The sequence below is a fragment of the Nansenia antarctica genome (assembly GCF_963989245.1).
Source record: "Nansenia antarctica genome assembly, chromosome: 9".
Classification (NCBI taxonomy): domain Eukaryota; kingdom Metazoa; phylum Chordata; class Actinopteri; order Argentiniformes; family Microstomatidae; genus Nansenia; species Nansenia antarctica.
Window position 1 is genome coordinate 31,092,972 of NC_137679.1, and position 18,433 is coordinate 31,111,404.

At 42.3% G+C, this 18,433-nt stretch overlaps 3 protein-coding genes across 3 annotated transcripts in view; 2 read left to right on the forward strand and 1 right to left on the reverse strand.

Annotated features, from left to right (window-relative positions):
• Positions 1–4,641, forward strand: part of slc7a9 (solute carrier family 7 member 9) — a gene marked incomplete at its 3' end in the record, with an annotated part of 14,310 nt that extends 9,669 nt beyond the window's left edge. Inside the window, exons 7-14 of the mRNA XM_080539913.1 lie at positions 215–314; positions 402–446; positions 1,446–1,569; positions 2,201–2,304; positions 2,533–2,629; positions 2,798–2,947; positions 3,680–3,854; positions 4,580–4,641. Coding sequence (XP_080396039.1) covers positions 215–314; positions 402–446; positions 1,446–1,569; positions 2,201–2,304; positions 2,533–2,629; positions 2,798–2,947; positions 3,680–3,854; positions 4,580–4,641 — 857 coding nt within the window. The remainder of the gene's footprint in view (positions 1–214; positions 315–401; positions 447–1,445; positions 1,570–2,200; positions 2,305–2,532; positions 2,630–2,797; positions 2,948–3,679; positions 3,855–4,579) is intronic.
• Positions 4,642–5,502: 861 nt separating this feature from the next.
• Positions 5,503–7,477, forward strand: nudt19 (nudix (nucleoside diphosphate linked moiety X)-type motif 19). The gene is made up of 3 exons (XM_080539923.1): positions 5,503–6,376; positions 6,605–6,812; positions 7,061–7,477. The coding sequence occupies exons 1-3, from the start codon at positions 5,597–5,599 to the stop codon at positions 7,276–7,278; spliced, it is 1,206 nt and encodes a 401-aa protein (XP_080396049.1). The 5' UTR covers positions 5,503–5,596; the 3' UTR covers positions 7,279–7,477.
• A 6,607-nt stretch (positions 7,478–14,084) lies between these two features.
• On the reverse strand, positions 14,085–14,819 carry LOC308165268 (regulator of G-protein signaling 9-binding protein; the record flags this gene model as incomplete). Its single annotated transcript, XM_080539416.1, has 1 exon — positions 14,085–14,819. The coding sequence occupies one exon, from the start codon at positions 14,817–14,819 to the stop codon at positions 14,085–14,087; it is 735 nt and encodes a 244-aa protein (XP_080395542.1).
• Between the last annotated feature and the right edge of the window lie 3,614 nt (positions 14,820–18,433).

Below are 18,433 nucleotides of genomic sequence, written 5' to 3' on the forward strand. Positions count from 1 at the left end.
ACACTGTGTAGATATACTGGTACACTGTTAGCGCAGTAAGTAAATGAAAAGATATTGGTTCTTATTGTCCGCTGTTGGTATGCAGCTTTTCTGCACTGTACATACATGGATGCAAATATGCAGATATGGTTGTGTAGATGAATTAGATGTGTTTCTCCCTCGGAATGAGTGTAACCATCCTTCTCTTTGTCCTCTGTTCCATCTGTGTGACCAGGAAACACAGAGAATCTGACTAACTCATTTGATGGGGCAACAACGTCTTTCGGGGCCATTGGGCTTGCCTTTTACAACGGGCTCTGGGCATACGATGGATGGTAATACAATAGATCAGTTTCATACCAGCCAAGAATAGCTTGTTTGACAACAGCGACATCATAAATACTTGTCTTTATGTGTCTCAGGAATCAGCTGAACTTCATAACAGAGGAGTTGAAAAACCCTTACAGGTGAGCGATGACTGATTCAACATTTAGCCTACATTCAAGCCAAGTGGAGCAAGCTCCTGTCCAAAGTGGCATACAGTAAAGTGTTTATATACTGACATTTAATGGCTTCTATCTGTAGAACAATCTATTATTCACAATGTTATACAGAGAATTGAATTGAATAATCCGGAAAACCCTGTACAGTGGTAAATGAGTCCACAACCCCCTTCCTCTCATGGTGAACAGTGGGTTGTTGAGATATTTACCACTGTTGCTAGCCAATCAGAATCCAGTATCCAAACATGCTGTTGTAGAATATGATATTATATATATTATATAATATTAAATCAGGGCTCTCAAGTCTCACGCATTGGGCGTGAGACACACGCATTTCAACCCGTTCACCTTGTATTTCTCACGCAGAGAAATTACCAGGGGCGCCCACCAAGTTGCGCCGCTATTTTTTAAAATAGAACAGGTAGAGAATCAAGTGAGTTCCCTCTGGTTCCCCTAGAGTTCAGAAGGCCACGCACCAGCTAATCAAATAAAAAAATATAGCTACCGAACAGCCAATCAGAAAATAATAGCACTGCTGTATCCGGGTAACATTTTGATATTCCCGCTACAACAAACAACGTTCTGATTCCAACGACACGGGCTGACTGGAGCTATTGATTCAGATGCTCGCTACACAGAAGAGGACAGATTATTTGAATTGATCATTCACATCTCGAAGTGGCTACAGACTGGTCGACGTGGGAGAAGACCATATCCTTTGACGCTGAGACTGTGTGTGTGTGTGTGTTTTTTTTGTGTGTTTTTTTTACAAATTGATGTCATTTATCAGATCAGATAACCCCCCCCCCCGCCTCCGCCAAAATCTCACTCTGAACTCTGTTCAAAACTTGAGAGCCCTGTTAAATTATAGTATACTGCTATAGCCCCGGTCTCCCCGGCCTAACGATGCCACAGTTCCACTCCATGTGCTTGATTAGATGCTCTGGTGTCTCTCGCTGATAGAAACCTTCCTCTGGCCATCATGATCGGGATCCCCCTGGTGTCCGTCTGCTACGTGATGGTCAACATCGCCTACTTCAGCGCCATGACCGCCACTGAACTGCTGCAGTCCCCCGCCGTTGCCGTGGTAAGGCTAGGCGTCGTCATGGAGACAGGGCCGGGGGACAAGAGGAAGGAAGCCTTCACTTCACTGTAGCTCATTAATGAATTCCCTTAGCAACAACATGATGATGATGATGATGATGATGATGATGATGATGATGTTGATGATGATGATGATGATGATGATGATGATAATGATGATGAAGATGAAGAGGTGTCAGGTAAAAAATCATTGTTGTTGTAATGAGAGCCACCAATACACAATTGAAGGTTGAGCTGACGTGTTTCCTACATGGTTTCTCTAACGCTGTCGGTTGTTCTGGTTGAATTGTGAGCCTCTGTACCTAAGAAGACAAGTAGAGATGGAGAGATCATCTAGTGCCATACACTGGGCATATGTACACAGAGAGCAAATTTATAGTGCCATACACTGGGCATATGTACACAGAGAGCATATTTATAGTGCCATACACTGGGCATATGTACACAGTGAGCATATTTAGCTTGTTTAAAATGATTATATTGCTGGACACCTCAATGAAATAATATCTATGATAGTGTTATTATCATGTTATATATACTGTATATATGATATGGCTTCTATCTGTAGCATATACTATATAAATATATATATATATATATATTGTGTCCCTTAGACGTTTGGTGACAGAGTGCTGTACCCCCTGTCGTGGGTCGTACCTCTGTTTGTGGTCTTCTCTACGTTCGGGGCCGCAAACGGCAGCTGCTTCACTGCTGGCAGGTGAGAGGGGGGAGGTGGACAATATGGAAAATGTGGAAAATATATACACATTTTGCCTATGCTATTATTGTTTGTCTTTCTTAAAACAGAAACAAAGAAAAGAAAGCCAAAGAATAATATAAATATGATGCTGTTTTTTTTTTGAGAAACTGGGCAAGAGAAATTAAATACTTTCAAAGCCACTACTGCATATGTATATTTTACTGAACTCACTCTGTCCCTTCACAGGCTGACCTACGTGGCTGGAAGAGAGGGTCACATGGTCAAAATCTTGTCCTACATCAGTCTGAAGCGCTACACCCCTTCCCCTGCCCTTATCTTCAACGTGAGTCTGCCTCCATCTTGGTTAGGGGCATCAGTTCACCAGAACTCTCGGTCTGTCAACGTTCTAGAACCCCACTCTAGATTGCCATTACCATTCCAAAGTCATATTCTAAGAACCATGTCAAAGGCCAGTAAAGAGTTTGAGTGAATTCTGTTCCTGTGCCTCTAGGGGTTCCTGGCTATCTTCTACATCATCCCTGCCGACATCAATACCCTCATCAACTACTTCAGCTTCGCCCAGTGGGCCTTCTACGGCCTGACAGCCCTCGCACTCATTGTCATGCGCTTTACCAGGAAAGAACTCAAGAGACCAGTCAAGGTAGGAGAGACATCAGTGTATTTCCCCAAAACAACAAAGTCTATTTTAAGTACAGCAGTGTTGTAGAGAATGTGAAACTATGATGTGGTGATGAACCGTTGTTAGATCCAATGACTTATATACCGGTATATAAGTAGATATGTGGTTAGATCACTTGTGTAAATGTCCCACACTCTCTGATTAGTATTAATTATACAACAGTTAGTCCCGACCAAGTAATTTGATTGGACAAGAGGCATTCCATGAGTGCCGATATACAGTATAACAGCACTGGGACTTTTAAATGTATCACTCCGCAGCACAGGTGTTCCATTGATGACATGACCGTTAATACAAAGTAGCTAGCCTGCGGATGTTTGTGTTCAGGTTACTAGGCAACAGTCCAGTTGAAGTACATTTGCGGAACTATTTGTTGTTGAAATATTAAAAATAAATGATTAAATAAACAAACAAATCATAATCTGTTGTCGCTTATTACTGTTAACTAATAAATGGTGCTGTAGAACTGTTGTATAAAAGCAATATCACACTCGAGGTCGTGTGATACGACCGAATCACAGCCGTGCTGATATTCAGTACAACAGCACTCCCTCTCGTGTGATATTGCATAAACATACAATTTCCTAATTTCGCATCCATGCATTTGCAATGACCCTGTCCTCCGATTTCTACCTCCACCAGCCTCCCATGACAGACACTTACAATTTGTCCTGATGTTTGCCCCATGCACAGGTGCCGATTGTCATTCCCATCCTGGTGGTGGTAGTGGCCTGCTACCTGGTCCTGGCCCCTATCATCGATAAGCCTGAGCTGGAGTATCTCTACTGCACCGTCTTCATCGTCAGTGGCCTCCTCTTCTACTTCCCCTTCGTCTACCGCAAGTTCAGCTGGACGCGCAAGTTCATGAGTAAGTCATCAGTTCAGACACTTTGTAGTGTAGATACATTTAAATTAAATCATTTTTGGAAAGGTTTCTTCTTTTCTCTAGCACGGTGACAGCCGATGGCTTGTTCTTATTGAAGGTTTTGCTTACGATGACTGCTCTATCGATGATTCACTTGTGCACAAATAAGCTTATTCTAAGTCGCTTTGGATAAAATGAAATTGTTAAATGAAATAAGTAGATAGTGGCATTACCACAACAAGTTCTATGTTTCTTATCAACTTTTATTCAGTTCTCACTGACAGGAAACTATAGGTTTTTCTTTCAAGTTAGGTGCCATGATCATATCTCCACTAAACAAACAGCTTAGTGATAGAGTTTCCCAAGTAACTCTGGTTTCGATCATTGTGAAACATTTCAACTGATACGAGTCAGAGAGCCTACTAGATGATAATAATAATAATAATAATAATAATAATAATAATAATAATAATAATAATAATAGATTTGATTTAAAAGAGCCTTTCTCAAACTCAAGGACTCTGTACAGGAAAAAAAAGAAGAGAATCAGGACAATAAACAACAAAAATAAACACAACAAACAAAAAGGCAGCTATGGGGGATAGTGTTAGTCAGGACCTATGCCATGCTGTACGAAGGCGAGTCTGAACAATAGCGTCTGGTCGTGAATGTGTTGAGAGTAGATCACCTGTGATTGGTCCAATCTAACCCAAATGTCACCCCTGCAGGGCCAATCACCATGCACCTCCAGCTTCTCATGGAAGTAGTCCCTCCAGAGAATAACGACTGAGGAAGTGGAGGAGTAACAGGAGGGGAAGAGAAGAAGAGGACTGCATGGATGCAGATCTGATGTGAAAACACTGGCTAGGAACAGAAAACCACAAGCCAGAGGAATATGTTGGCCTCATGCTTGTAGGGGATGTTACAGGGATGCCTCGTGTAATCAAAATCATGTATGTTCTAAATTAACATATATCACTAAATGGGAATGCTGGCTATTTTTATTCTCAAATGAGGCAATACTCTCCTTCCCTCTCCTGGCCATTTGGAGCTGTGCTTGTGAAGAAATCTTTTCTGTCAGGTCAGGTTTTTCAGAGGGTGAAACCAAAATCATGTAAATATTTTCAAAATAACTTAAAATACTAAGGATTTTTTTTCTGTACATAGTACCCCCATGCTGCCATGTACTGTAAATGCATGCACTTTTGTGTTGTAATGGTGTTTTTATTGCATATCTATCTGATAATTCAAATTATTTTTCTTTAGATCTCTTACGGTGGTGTATTTGTATATGTTTAAAGTGTATGTATATTTTACAGTGCATATCTTTTTGACAGAATGTAAGTGTTGCATTTGATTTTTAAAAAGACCATTGATAATAAGGAAACTTTCATGATTGAGGTGATAATAAAACATGTTATTCTGGCAATGCTTTGCAGTCATAAACATTTCTTTGCTATATGAATTAAATGTGAGTCATCCAGCTTCAAACGTTTAATGCAATCTCACATCATCTGACATAATGAAAAAAAACGCAACATCTGTTTTCGCAAAAATACAGAAAACATTCTTCTTCAGAGTTTGATAAAGTCATCCACGTGTATAGGTGGCGCTCTATGTTCGTTTACGATTATGAGACGGTTTCCTTCTCTGTCCTTGACCAGACCTTCCTGCCCATGTGACTTAAGTTCTCAAAGATCAAAATAATAAAACATTTCATGGGGGTGAAATAATCAAATTAAACGATGAATACAGCTCTGAAGCACTGGAAGGAAGCAGCGACTGTAATACTGGCCGCTGGAACGAGGCATCGGGGTGTGGAGAAAGTATGTGCTGCAGCTGCACAGGTACACGGCCAGTCTAACTTGCCAGACAAGTCGGCGTTTGACTATCAAGTGTTGCTGCTGAAACGCAGCGGTACAAGTGGCTTCATGCCCAATGCATTTGTTTTCCCCGGTGGTCTGGTGGAGTCCTCGGATTTCTCCAGTGAATGGCTTGATATCTTTACATCTTTTCGGCGCTCTCCGAATTTCGGTTTGGGAGCTGTCAAACAGCCCCCGGAGACGAGACCTCCGATCTTCGCCACTGACAGAATGAAGTTGGGCTCCCCCATCCCGGGAGACGTCGCATTCCGGATCTGCGCCGTCAGGGAGACTTTCGAGGAATCAGGTGTGCTCCTCGTCGTACCCAAAGAAGATCAAGTGAGTTTATTAAAAAGGATAGAGGACAAAAGAGACGGTGATCAAATACTGCCCGCGTTGACTAAGGTTAACGAGCTCCTCTGTGACGAGAGCGAACTGGCTAGATGGAGGTTGCTGGTAAACAAGAATCCCTCTAACTTCATCCGAATGTGCAGAGAGCTGGAGTGTTTACCAAACATTTGGGCTCTGCACGAGTGGGGTAATTGGCTGACCCCTGCTGGCGTCTATGGGAAGCAAAGGAGGTACGACACTGCCTTTTACATTTGCTGCTTGCAAGAGACACCTCATGCCGTCCAAGACGAGAAGGAAATTGTGCATTTTAAGGTGATGAATTCACCGTCGCCGGGGTGAATGTGTTTCATGGTCGTGAAAGTGTGTTTGTTGATGCTGATGATAAACTGATGGTGTATGCATTAGAATATCTTTCAAACCCCTCTCTCTTTACTTGGCAGGTATGTGTTGGTGACATGGTTGAAACAATCCCCATCAATTAGTGCCGATTTGATGTGAAATGTCCAAACTCAACCGCCTCTATTTCTATCTCTATCTCAGTGGTCCACACCGCCAGAGATACTCCACAGCTTCCAGGCCCGTGAGATGTGGATAGCGCCGCCCCAGTACTACGACCTCAGTCGTATGTGCCGTCAACCCTCTCTGGACTCACTACACGGCTTCGCCAGCCGGCGTGGCTCAGAGGGCTGTGAACACTGGCTCCCCTTCCGCATGCGGACTGACGACAGCTACATATCCGTTCTGCCAGGTCAGGGTCAGCTCAACTGCTGCTACATCACAACACGATAGCCAATCACCAAGTGACTGGTTCATTGCTGATGCGCTATACAAAGTGATGAGAAGGTTGCAATGACAACAGTCGGTGTTATTTTGATATCTTGAGGATGGCAGTTAGGCTGTTAGACCCTAACCTTGTGTGTGTGTGTGTGTGTGTGTGTGTGTGTGTGTGTGTGTGTTTTTCTCTCTCTCTCTCTCCTGCTTGTTTTCCCTCATCAGGTGACGTGATGTACCCAGAAGACGGGTCGGGCCAGAGGAACCTGAACATAAACACAGGTAGCAAGAGCTTGGATGAGGAGCGCTCTGCAGGGTTCCATCGCATGGTGATGCTTGACCCCTACACAGTAGCTCTCAACATCACCATCACACCCAAGTACAGTCACCTGCTGCCCTTCAGTGGTCCGGCCCTGCCAAGCAGCACAGACAGTAAGCTTTGACCATGCTGTAGCCCGTTAGCCTTGTACCACTGGTACTGTAACCCCCCCGTGGTTGATATATCCTGCCCATTGGACTGATGGAATTCACTCACGGCAAACACCTTCCTAATGTAGACATTGATATCTGTGTATAATTGTGTATAATTATGTATAATTATGTATAATTGTGTATAATTGTGTATAATTGTGTAATAATTGTATCTGTGTAATATTGTAAAATCGAACTGTGTGAAATATTGCTTATGTATTATTTTTGTAGATAATGAATTTGAAAGAATCGAAAAAATCAAAAAGTGTGTTTTGTCTTTTATATATCCTTACAAATTAATGACCACATGACCTGTGTTCTGTGCTGTCGTTTATGGAAAAGGGTATTGCAAAGTAAGCTTAATGAAGGTCGTTTGGGGTTTATTATGAGATGGTGAACTGAAATAACATTTCTTCCTAAAATGTTATTCCTTTATCACTGACATAGGTTAAAGACTGTACTTTAAACATCTGACATTGTTGTAGAAAACATATGTACTCTCACACATAATGGACTGTACAGAAATATCTTTCAATCATTTTAAATACCATCTAAATTTGGTAAATAGGGATCTAGGAACCACAAACAATATGCTAATTATCTTAACAAATCAATCATCACCATATAATATTTGGTATAACATTGCCCCAGAAGGCAAACGCCATCAGACACCCTGAACGTTTTTTTTCCTTTTGGATAGTAGCTTCATAATAGCCCCCCCCCCCCCTTGTCTCACTCAGGAATGCAGGAGTTTTACCTGGTTGGGGAATTGAGCAATATTAAAATCCAAGGCTGAGTAATTGTATCAGTTCAAATGTATCACTACTTTATTCAACTCAGATTAGATTTAATTCACAGAGTCAGCATGAGCAAGAGGAAAGCAGATATCCAACACATATTTTATGCTAAAAAAAGAGTAAGTTGAAACTTGTAATAATTAGGACTTAGTTAATGCAGCCTGTATTTTCTGTGGTTGTCATGCAGGCTTAATACTGAACAGGATAGCATGGGTGATGGTGAGTTTTACAAGAATGTGCTGTTGTATTAATGTAAGTTGCTTTGGATAAAAGCGTCAGCTAAATGGCATTTATTATGATTATTATTATGATTATTATTATTATGCATTAAAGAAGCAGAGGGAGGTCAGAATGACAGGCAGGCAGAAGTCAAGAGGACTGAGCAGGCAGGCAAATAGTATTTTTGTACTTTCAGGAACTGATGGGATGCACAACAATCATACTCCTCTGTTCTCAACTAATTATGCTAGGACTTCTAATAAAGTCAGTTCAATGAAGCACGCAAGCTGTGATGTGTTTACGACTTGGAGAAAAAGTTGACCCCCGACCCCCACTGATTATGATTGTATTATTCACACTCTGTGTGTCATTGTTCTTATATCCTAATTACCCTGATTAAATAGTATTGTCCCATCAATATGAAGTATTGTATCAAAATTACTTTTCAAAATTGTATATACTTTCTATTAGATGATTTGTCGTTATTTCAGCCACAATAAGACAACATATTGGGATCCCATCACATTCCATTCAGCTCTTAATTCGTGCTTTTATCTTGAAGTCGCAAAACCAGAGGTTTTATTGGAGTTAAACACAGATGTAGCTCTCTGCTTGCTCAAACACTGAAAGTCAGAACAGTGCCACAAAATCAACCAGTGGCCCATAGTGACAAGAAGTACAGTAGAGAATGAATGGAAACAAGTTGACAGAGTGTAAGGGCCAATCCCATTTCCCTTTTCTACCCCTATGGCTCGTTTTGGAGTGCCATTCACTTCAGAGCCAAGGCCTCCGAACAGAGCCACAAGGCGTAGTGGTTGGAATCTTCCCCTATGGGTGTAATGTTTGGGTGTCCCAATACTTTTGTCCATATAGTGTACGGTATGTTCATTTGTATATGGTGGGTTGACTATGGTCAGAATGGCAGGGTTTTCTTTGTATTTCTTTTTTTGAGGAAGACCGAGGTTAATGGTTTTGTTATTGGTTTTCTGCCAGATTTTATTGAGGCACTGTAGCTAATTTATTGCTTTAACCTAGATCTGTACTGTTGTTATTGACTATTGCTCAGGCTTTATAGGATTTAGGCCTTTTATTTGAGAACTGAAGGATCTGTAGCCTATAGCATTGCTGTCAATTTCTTTAAACCCAGCTATGCAACCATAGTAACAAGCTTCCTGCCAACTGTATGAACTGGCTTAAAAAAAGAATGCCCCCAAGAAAACAGGGGTCGTGATCATCCTCCACTGCAGGAAGCACAGTGGGAGGTTCCAAGTGTTGCCCACGGGGGTGTCCCAGCGCAGCAGTGTTCCCTCTGGCAAATCAATGAAACAGTAAAATTATCGCCTCTAAGAAATCCGTCAGACAGGATGTTCCCTGTGTCTGCCATTTAAAGGTTAGCTGTTATTATGTTTTGTTGTTGATAGGCCTGCATGCGTTTTGAAGACTCTCGCCATTCTAATGTGTTTTCTCCTTGTACTCCACAGTATACATATTAACTGTAGATAGTGTAATGAAGTTCAAACAGAGATTGCGTCTCAATAGGGCTACTCTATTTACCATTTATACTCTATTTATATATGAAATTCCAACACCAAACAAACTGTTGTAAAGACATATAGGCCTAAAGATGCTATGCTGAATGTGAACACAACCCAATGCCTCTGGACTTAAGATGATCACATTGTCGGTAACGATGGCTTCCTTACATTTTGGCTACCAAAATAGTTGTCATTATTGTGTCATTATTATGCAGTTCAGTAGCTGCTTCAGTCTTGCAGACAAGTGCACTCTGGCTATGACAAGGAGGGTAGCTGTATGGAGGAGTGCAATCAGGGAGGGGAACTACTGGAGATGGCTGTAGACAGAGACACTGTTTGAATGAGAAGAGCTGGGTGAGTGTTGTGTGTGTGTGTGTGTGAGCTGATTAGCCTAGGTGATGCTTACTAGTGGAAAGGAGCTCAAGGTAGGTATGCTTAGGAATGGAAAATAGATAGTTATAACATTGTTTTTTAAAAGGTTTATTATTATTATTATTATTTAAAATCACTCTTGCACTGACAGTATGAGAAGAGACTGTTCTTCATCAGTGTCACCATGAAATTAAACTGAATAGGATATTCTAACTTAACCGTAATGAACAATGACACACAAAAGCACTTCTGCCAGGAAGGAAGAGCTAGAGTTTCGGTGACATTTTGACCCTGAAGTACTCTTCAGGATTTTAGGATCATATTTGGACGCCTAAGGATTATATTACATTTGAGGATTTATGATTACCTGATTAATTGCTTTCCGGGGGAAATCATGAATAAATGATTACTTCTAAAGGTCAAAGACCCAATAATGGACTTTCATTGATTGAATTCAGTTCATCCGTCTGCCTGCTGATTGTGTGAATGGTTTCAGTCTGTGCTCTCCCTTTCGCCCCTGTTCTTGCTTCTCCTACTGTATATGCTTGTGTTTACTTGAGCTGGATGCATATCGCCATCTGTCTCGACACCACTCTCCCTCCCTCCCTTTTCATGGCCCCATCTGTGAGAGAGAGAGAGAGAGAGTGTGTGTGTGTGTGTGTGTGTGTGTGTGTGTGTCTGAGAGCGTAGGATGAGTGTAGGGGGTATCGTGCTACACCTTCCGTGCTGTCTGCCGTAGCGCTGTGGATGGTATCCATGGCAACAGGACTCGGTACCTACCTGCCTGCGCTGTCCAGATGTGAAGGTTCCTCCGGAGAGCTTGGCCTATGAGTGAACTGCGTTGAGTGTGTTAGAATGACGTTCGATGGGAAAATGGGCCTGTGCGTGGGTATAATTAAACAACATGAGCTCAGACAACTTCAGAGATGTTGTTGACCAAACCATTGAAATGCTATGGTAGAATACTCAACACAAAAAACCCTACATTCAGTGAAGTGTTTGTGTCTCAATGCTTTAGATCTAAACCGGTGAATCAGCGATTGGAGGGGATCGTAAATTGAGAGAAGGTCCTGCATGACCCCTGCATTCTGTTCTGGAGGTAAACAAAGCCAGATTCCCCTGAAAATGTTTTCATACCTTGAGGGACAGACGTGAAAGTGCACTGTTTCGAAAAAGAAAAAAAAAAGCCTTCTCTCATCCGTTATTTAAATAATTTCTCTTTCTCCCTCGGTCATGTTTTATTAATCGCCTTTATATTTTTGGATCTCCAGGAGCCGGGATGTGAGAGGCTCTCGATGATGTAAACCTTTCATCAATTTCAAGTGGTTTGTGTAACTCGTTGTTGGAAGAGGAGAGGGCTTAATGTCTGCCTGAAGTGACGGAGAAACGAAAGACAAAATGTCACCTCTTTTGTGATTGCAGTGTGAGAGTTGATCATGAGCAACAGATGTTCAGGCACACAACTCCCAAGTCTTTCTTCTCTTCTCTGGCCTCTGTGCCCATCATGCTTTTAGGAGTAATGCCTTTCCCCTTTTACTCCCATCTCAGTCTTTCTATTTCGATCCAGAACATTTCATTCATCCTTGAGAGAGACGGGGGGAGAGAGAAAGAGAGATTCTGGTATTCTATATAGAAGAATAGCCTTCTGTCCTGATACAATACAACACAACACATCAGCATGGGTCCAGAAGAAAAACTGCAGCCTCTCAAACCGTCTCAAGGGCTCTCAGCACATCCTCAGTGGCTGTACCAATCCTGTAATACAGCACCCACTTAGAATGAATTTCTATACCTCTCTGCCCCTGGAAATGCATTACCTGCACAGTTGGGTTTGGTGACTGGCCTTTAAATGGCAATGATCTTCTTACCTCGTCGTGAGTCTGAAGAAACCTCCTGAACAGGAAGGGGGCCCCTCATTAGAGCCTCGGCGGAGACGTTGTCGCACAGCAAGGAACAAAATATATCGATCTACCTCCAAATGAACCCAGGTCTGTTGGTTTTGGCAGATGGAGTGGTATGCCTATGGCTTGAGTTTTATGGTCTGCATTTGGAAATGATCTTGTAGGTAAGGGATTAGATTATAGGGGCAATCGATGGTGCATTGGATGGGCAGAGTAAAACAAGAGTCCTAAGTAGGCTGCGTAATAGAGCACATCGGCACTTTCCATCTTTCTGCACTGCAGTATATATTACAAGACAGAGGTGATTAAGGCGATTAACAGAGGTTATAAGGGAGTCTTAGTCTCTCAGTCTCACAATGGCCCACATCAATGAGGGTCTAATTTGAAGTGATGCAGTAAAGATACATTACCGCTTGAATGCTTAAATCCAACAACGGCCTGCCAATTTCAGTCTTCGAACTTAATTGGTCTAATGACTGACATTTGGTCTCTTTTTAACTTTGTCCCTCAATCGTATTCCCTGCTCTCTCACTCTCACTCTCTCTCTCTCTCCCCCCCGCTCTCTTAATCTCCTAATCCCACATTCTATCTCCCTAACCATGTCCTGGAGCTCTGTCTTGCTCTAACCAACATGCATCAGGAATCAACACCAACATGTTGTCCTGAGTTGGCTTTACAGACTTACAACTAATCACATTAGAGACCAAATGGATCTTGAGGCCTCTTTTGCCAAATTTACCTTTTTAAGTGCCCTATTTGTGTCAGGGCTATCTTTGTGAGGTAAAAACGTGTTCTTGACATGTTCTGTACATCTTAGGATCGCTGGTCTCTGATGCTCAGCAAAAGAAGAGTTCTAAAACAATCCCCACTATACTTAGCATAGACCACCACATTATCATTAAAATCACAATACAACATGGTCAGTTGAAACCAACAGGGTCAAAGACCATCAAGGTTGTCTCAATATTATGAATACTTGAGTAATACTTGCAGGTCTTTCACATTTTTATTATAATAAATATACTTCCTTGTATGTACACTATTTGAAACAGGAATACACTGTATAGTATGTACAAACCCACTATGCATCTATCGCAACGTATGCATTCAAACACTGCTCAAAACCTTGAAAATGAAAGAATATGCAGATGTATTTTGGAAAACAAATAACCTGACATAGAACATGGATTGCGTTAAATATATGTGAAATCCGTGTACAGCATTAATGGTTGATTGTGATGACAAATATTCTGTATTCTCTAATTGAAATCAAGTTGAACAAGTCAATATACCTCTGCAGGTATGTTTAAAGTGTAGGCTATATTATTCTAGTTCATTGCAATAATGACGAAACAATGAATAAACCACTTGCCTGTTTGTGCCTTGTGATGGACAAACAGCGATAGATATGAACATAACTATTGTAATAATGTAATAGTCATCCTTATTCAGGTATCACCAGTATATCCTAAATTGAGCATCGTACGTATAGTCACGGCGATGGCTTGCTGTCAACATTACGCATATTCGTTTGACTAATCCACACTAGATGATGTGCCAATGCCGACATTATTTAACCATTAGCTGATGTGGCCTGTCACATTTGTTCGCTTCTTACAAAATCACATTCGGCTACACACTACAGCCTCTGTAATACTTGTAATACACTCTGCGAGAAATCATTCGCTCCACTCCCTCTCCAAACGTCTCACATTTCTATATTAATCTAGTGCAACTTCTCAAAACCGCTGAATACATTCAGAAAGCCTCTATGAGGCTGAATAACTCCTTGCATGTGTCCCACATTCAAAAGCACCGTTAATACTCTCACTTGTCATGGAAATGCATGGTCTCTCATTGTTCAACAGTGGCGTTTCTCATGGCACATAACCGAGCTCTCCATCAAGGACGATGCCTGAGAGTTGCTGTGTATTTGTTAATTTCAAAGGCGGGTTCAGAGGTTAATTACTAAGTATCCTAGAAGACCCGCGATTAGTAAAATAGCGGCGAATATGAATCCGGCGAAAACTCGCATGATGCCCCCCTCGCCGCCCTCCACCCCGTCCTCTTTCGGTTCCTCTTCGCAAATGGAGATGATGCCGACGGAGGAGTTCCCTACACTGAGAGAGGACTTCAGCTCCGCGCCCAACTCCTGCTTGGCATCGACTGCCCAGGGCGCCACCTGCACCTTCATCTCCATCTCCTCCATCATCTGGCCCACCTGAGTGATCTCCCACTGCAGCTCCTTCAGGTCCGACGTGTCGATGTTCGTTTCCCCGTCGTACCTCATGTTCTGAACACTCATGGCCCGGGCCGCCACGGTGGTGGTGCTGCCGGTCATCCCCGTCTGGATGAGGTGCCTTGTCGGGACCTTCAGAGGAAACTCCTGCCCGATCTCCAGGGACCTCTTCATATCCACCTCCAGTAGCTCCATGCTGCTTGAGAAGACCACCCATAGCCGCTCGTATTCGACCCGGTCGTCCTTGCTGATGGTCTTGTCTTTGAGGAGAGCGGTTAGTTTAGTCCTGTTGGCTATGGCCAGCTCCTGGGCTTTTTTGCGGGTCTTCTTAAGCTCCTCTCGCAGGTTCTGTGAGTCCGAGGTGCTGCCCAGGGCTATGACCAGATGCCTGTAGCAGGCGGTCACTTTGTTTAGCGCGTCCAGCATGGTTTTACACTCGTCTTTCCCCATGTTGGTTAAAAAAAAATATGAATGCTTATCACACCGACGAAAACAATGGATCAATGGATACGATGATGCGTAAAACAGATGGCCAACCACACGATGGTGGTCTCGACACTGTCCTTTTTTTAGTTTCCACAGGAGAACACGAGCCACACAAATCCACTCAACGCTCTGGTCAAAGTAAATTCCTCTCTATCCATGTTCCTGTCTGCGAGGAGAGAGGCGAGAGCCGAGGGGCTTAGAAATTAATGGGCGCGTAAATGGCTTTACTTTTGAGCTTTCGAATTCGATGGCGTAAGAGCACCGTTGCAGTAGAGATAGGTGTGTGTGTGTCTGTGTTTAATATACACCAGAGGCTGACGTATAACAGATGCAGCTACAGGTGTCACACATCCGCGCAACTCCGAGTGGAGACAGAACACTTCAGCGATAGCTTGCCATAAACAGATAGTGAAAATGCAATTAAGAGTCCAGCAATGGGTCTTCTTTAGACCCACATCCTGTCAATGATCTGTCGCGCAAACCGTCTCAGCTCACCATAGAATGAGCGATCTTGGTGAGCAAAACAAATCACAATGTCATTGGGTAGCCCTGTGTTGTTCTTCTTCAGGGAGCTGTCCACTTCAGCACCCTCGTCGTTGATATTTAAATACCAGTAGGCGCCTTGTGTGGTCACATACGAGTACAACAAGATGGAGCCATTCAGGCAGGAGGCGTTCAGTAACGTTGGCAAGAGGAGCCTCATGCTTCACCGATTGGTTCATCACACAACATCTCCAATAAATGCGTATTGTGATTGGTTTCTCACTCACACACCGCCCCCTCCTCTACAGTCAGAGCATGCCTCTACTACGGTGATGCTCAGAATTCAATCCAATCCATGCAAAAAAACTGTGAAAATAATACTTGGAGCGTTATTCGCAAAATATCATCACTTAATTTCAAGGGATCATCTTAAAATATATATACTGTAGGAGTGGACCAAATATTACCATTTGATTTCTTAGTATATCACATGTCCGTCCCCCCCCCCTCTCACACACACACACATAAAGAATCCATTAATACATTTGATGACAAAATGAAAATGAAATAAACAAAACATACCAGCATTTAACTCCACCTGTTACATCATATCTCTCCCTTGTCGCAAGATTTGGTACAACAATTTGTTTGTCATTTAAAACAAAACCTTTCCACTCCGTCTCTGAAATTATCTTATTTAATCTGAATGGTTTACATATAATCTAACAGGTTCTGGTTTGTTGTGAATGAGGTTGTGACAGGCCTTTAATCATGGAATACTGACGGCCATTGGCTGGCTTTGACATGTTCACCTTTATGTATGAATAAAGAATGCTTTATTGACGTTTCCTCTCAGTTCCTGCTCTTCCTGCCAGCAGTCCTCCGCTGGGGTTCTGGTGTGGGCTGGGCCTGAGACTCCATGGCTTGTCTGTGGTCCTCCTGAATGCGGAGCTGTCGAAGACGATCCCTCTCCAGACTGTCGGTCTGCGTCTGTAGGGCCTCTGATAGACAAACACATGCACACAAACAATGTACAGTGCATATGCAAAACACAGATGATACAACATAACAGTATAGCACAGCAGACACACATACATTCACACCTCTATGCAAATGCACACACATAAACAAGCAGTTTGTTACCGAGAACTGTAGGGTCTGGGTTGGCCACTAAGGGGGTGATGGACATGTAGGCACCATTGTTTGAATTACCTGACAAGATAAACACATTCTTCAGAACAAGAGCCATGTAGAGAGAGATTCCTCTTTCAGAAACAGGAGAGTGCCTCATATCCACTCTGAGTTTGACTTCTATGATTGATATAGTGTAGTAGAGAGTAGAGTATAGCATTGCTCACGATTGACAGCGCAGGCAGTAAAGGAGCTTCTGGCAGGAAGTACTCGACTGGCATACTCCTGAGGCTGCTCCAGAAAGAGCAGCTTCAGAGCACCACGGTCATCACACAGATCCACCAGCTCTGAAACACACACACACAGAGTTGAACACAATAAGGTTTTAGCTAAGCTTTTACTTTTAGAAAACCAAAAGGCTTCAGGTGGATTCTTACGGTGCTAGTTTAGCAGAAGATGGCTGATGAAGGGGACAGAGTGGTTTATTTATACTAAATAAATATATACTGGAGCACTTGTTGTGGTCACACCCATTCATCAGTGAGCCCCATTAATCTCAGTGGTAATGAGAGTGGTAATGATAGCTTCATATGTGAAAGAGACTACTTTGGGTCTGGCTCTAACGAGTGTTGCCATCTATCCGTATCATCTAAACCAGGAAGTAACCATCATCACTGAGACCCTCTAGCCCATGCTCCATAATGACCCAATCTGAGATTGTCTCCCACCTTTATCTGGAATGCCAAGTTTAGATCTCATGTACTGGAGCAGGTTAACCATGTGACAGTTGGCGTTAACCATAAACTGCTCATTGTCTGCAAAGGGATGAAGGTAAGAAAATGACACTCTTAATTAACATAATAGTTTCTGACATTATAATAATAATAATACATTGGACTTATTTAGAGCTTTTCTAGACACTCAAAGAAGCTTTACAAACTGAAAAGATTGAGTAGTAGGCTAATAATAAAAAGAAACAAAAGATAAGTAAAATAAAGTATAGGGGTCTAATACATTTTTTGATTACTAATCTAAGTCTAAGTGTAGGACAATCTACTCTGTATACTGCAATTAGGCTACACCTAGATTTCGGGCGGAGAAGCGGCGAACAAGCAACGCCAGCATCCTCTCTCAACCAGCATTTTTTGAAAATCTCAAATTTGTATCAAGGTTTTATGAAAGTCCTTGGTTATAATTTTTAGATTAGGCCTACTAAATCTAAATCCAAGTGTCTTTGTAGGACAATCTACTCTGCATACTGCAATTACACCAAAGTTTGGGCGGAGAAGCGGTGAACAACCAACGCCAGCGTCCTCTCTCAACCAGCATTTTTTGAAAAAAATGACATTACATTACAAGCATAAATACACAATTTAACAAATAACATGCCTTCCGGTTTACCTCCATGTTTAATGAAGATGAACATCACTCAAGGATCTTGAGGGAACCTAAATCCTAGAAAATTGAAGCTAGCAGCTTGAAACTGTCTGGCCTAAACACTGTTTCCAAAAGTTCAGTGGATCAGTAAAACCGTTATGATGTCATAATGTTTTGAAATTTATTGAATCATAACTTTTTTAAGAACAATGTTGGTATTGCTTGTTGCTATATTGTAAGATAAGGATATACGGCCACAGTGACAGTTTTAGATTTTATCTTATTTGCTTAAGAAGACATAAAACGGTGTGTGTGTGTGTGTGTGTGTGTGTGTGTGTGTGTGTGTGTGTGTGTGTGTGTGTGTGTGTGTGCGTGTGCCTGCGCCTGCGCCTGCGTGCCTGTGTTTGTGTGGATGGAGATAATGTGTTTATCTAGCCAGGTCCCTGCTGAGTTGAGGCGTGAGAGGCAGATTAGACTGTGGTGTTTGCAGGATTGCTCTTTTTGCATTATTGAAGCGGATGGAGCCTAATGATGCAGTGACTGAAGTACCAAGCTAATGGTGTGGAGGCTGGAAGGCTGCTACTCAC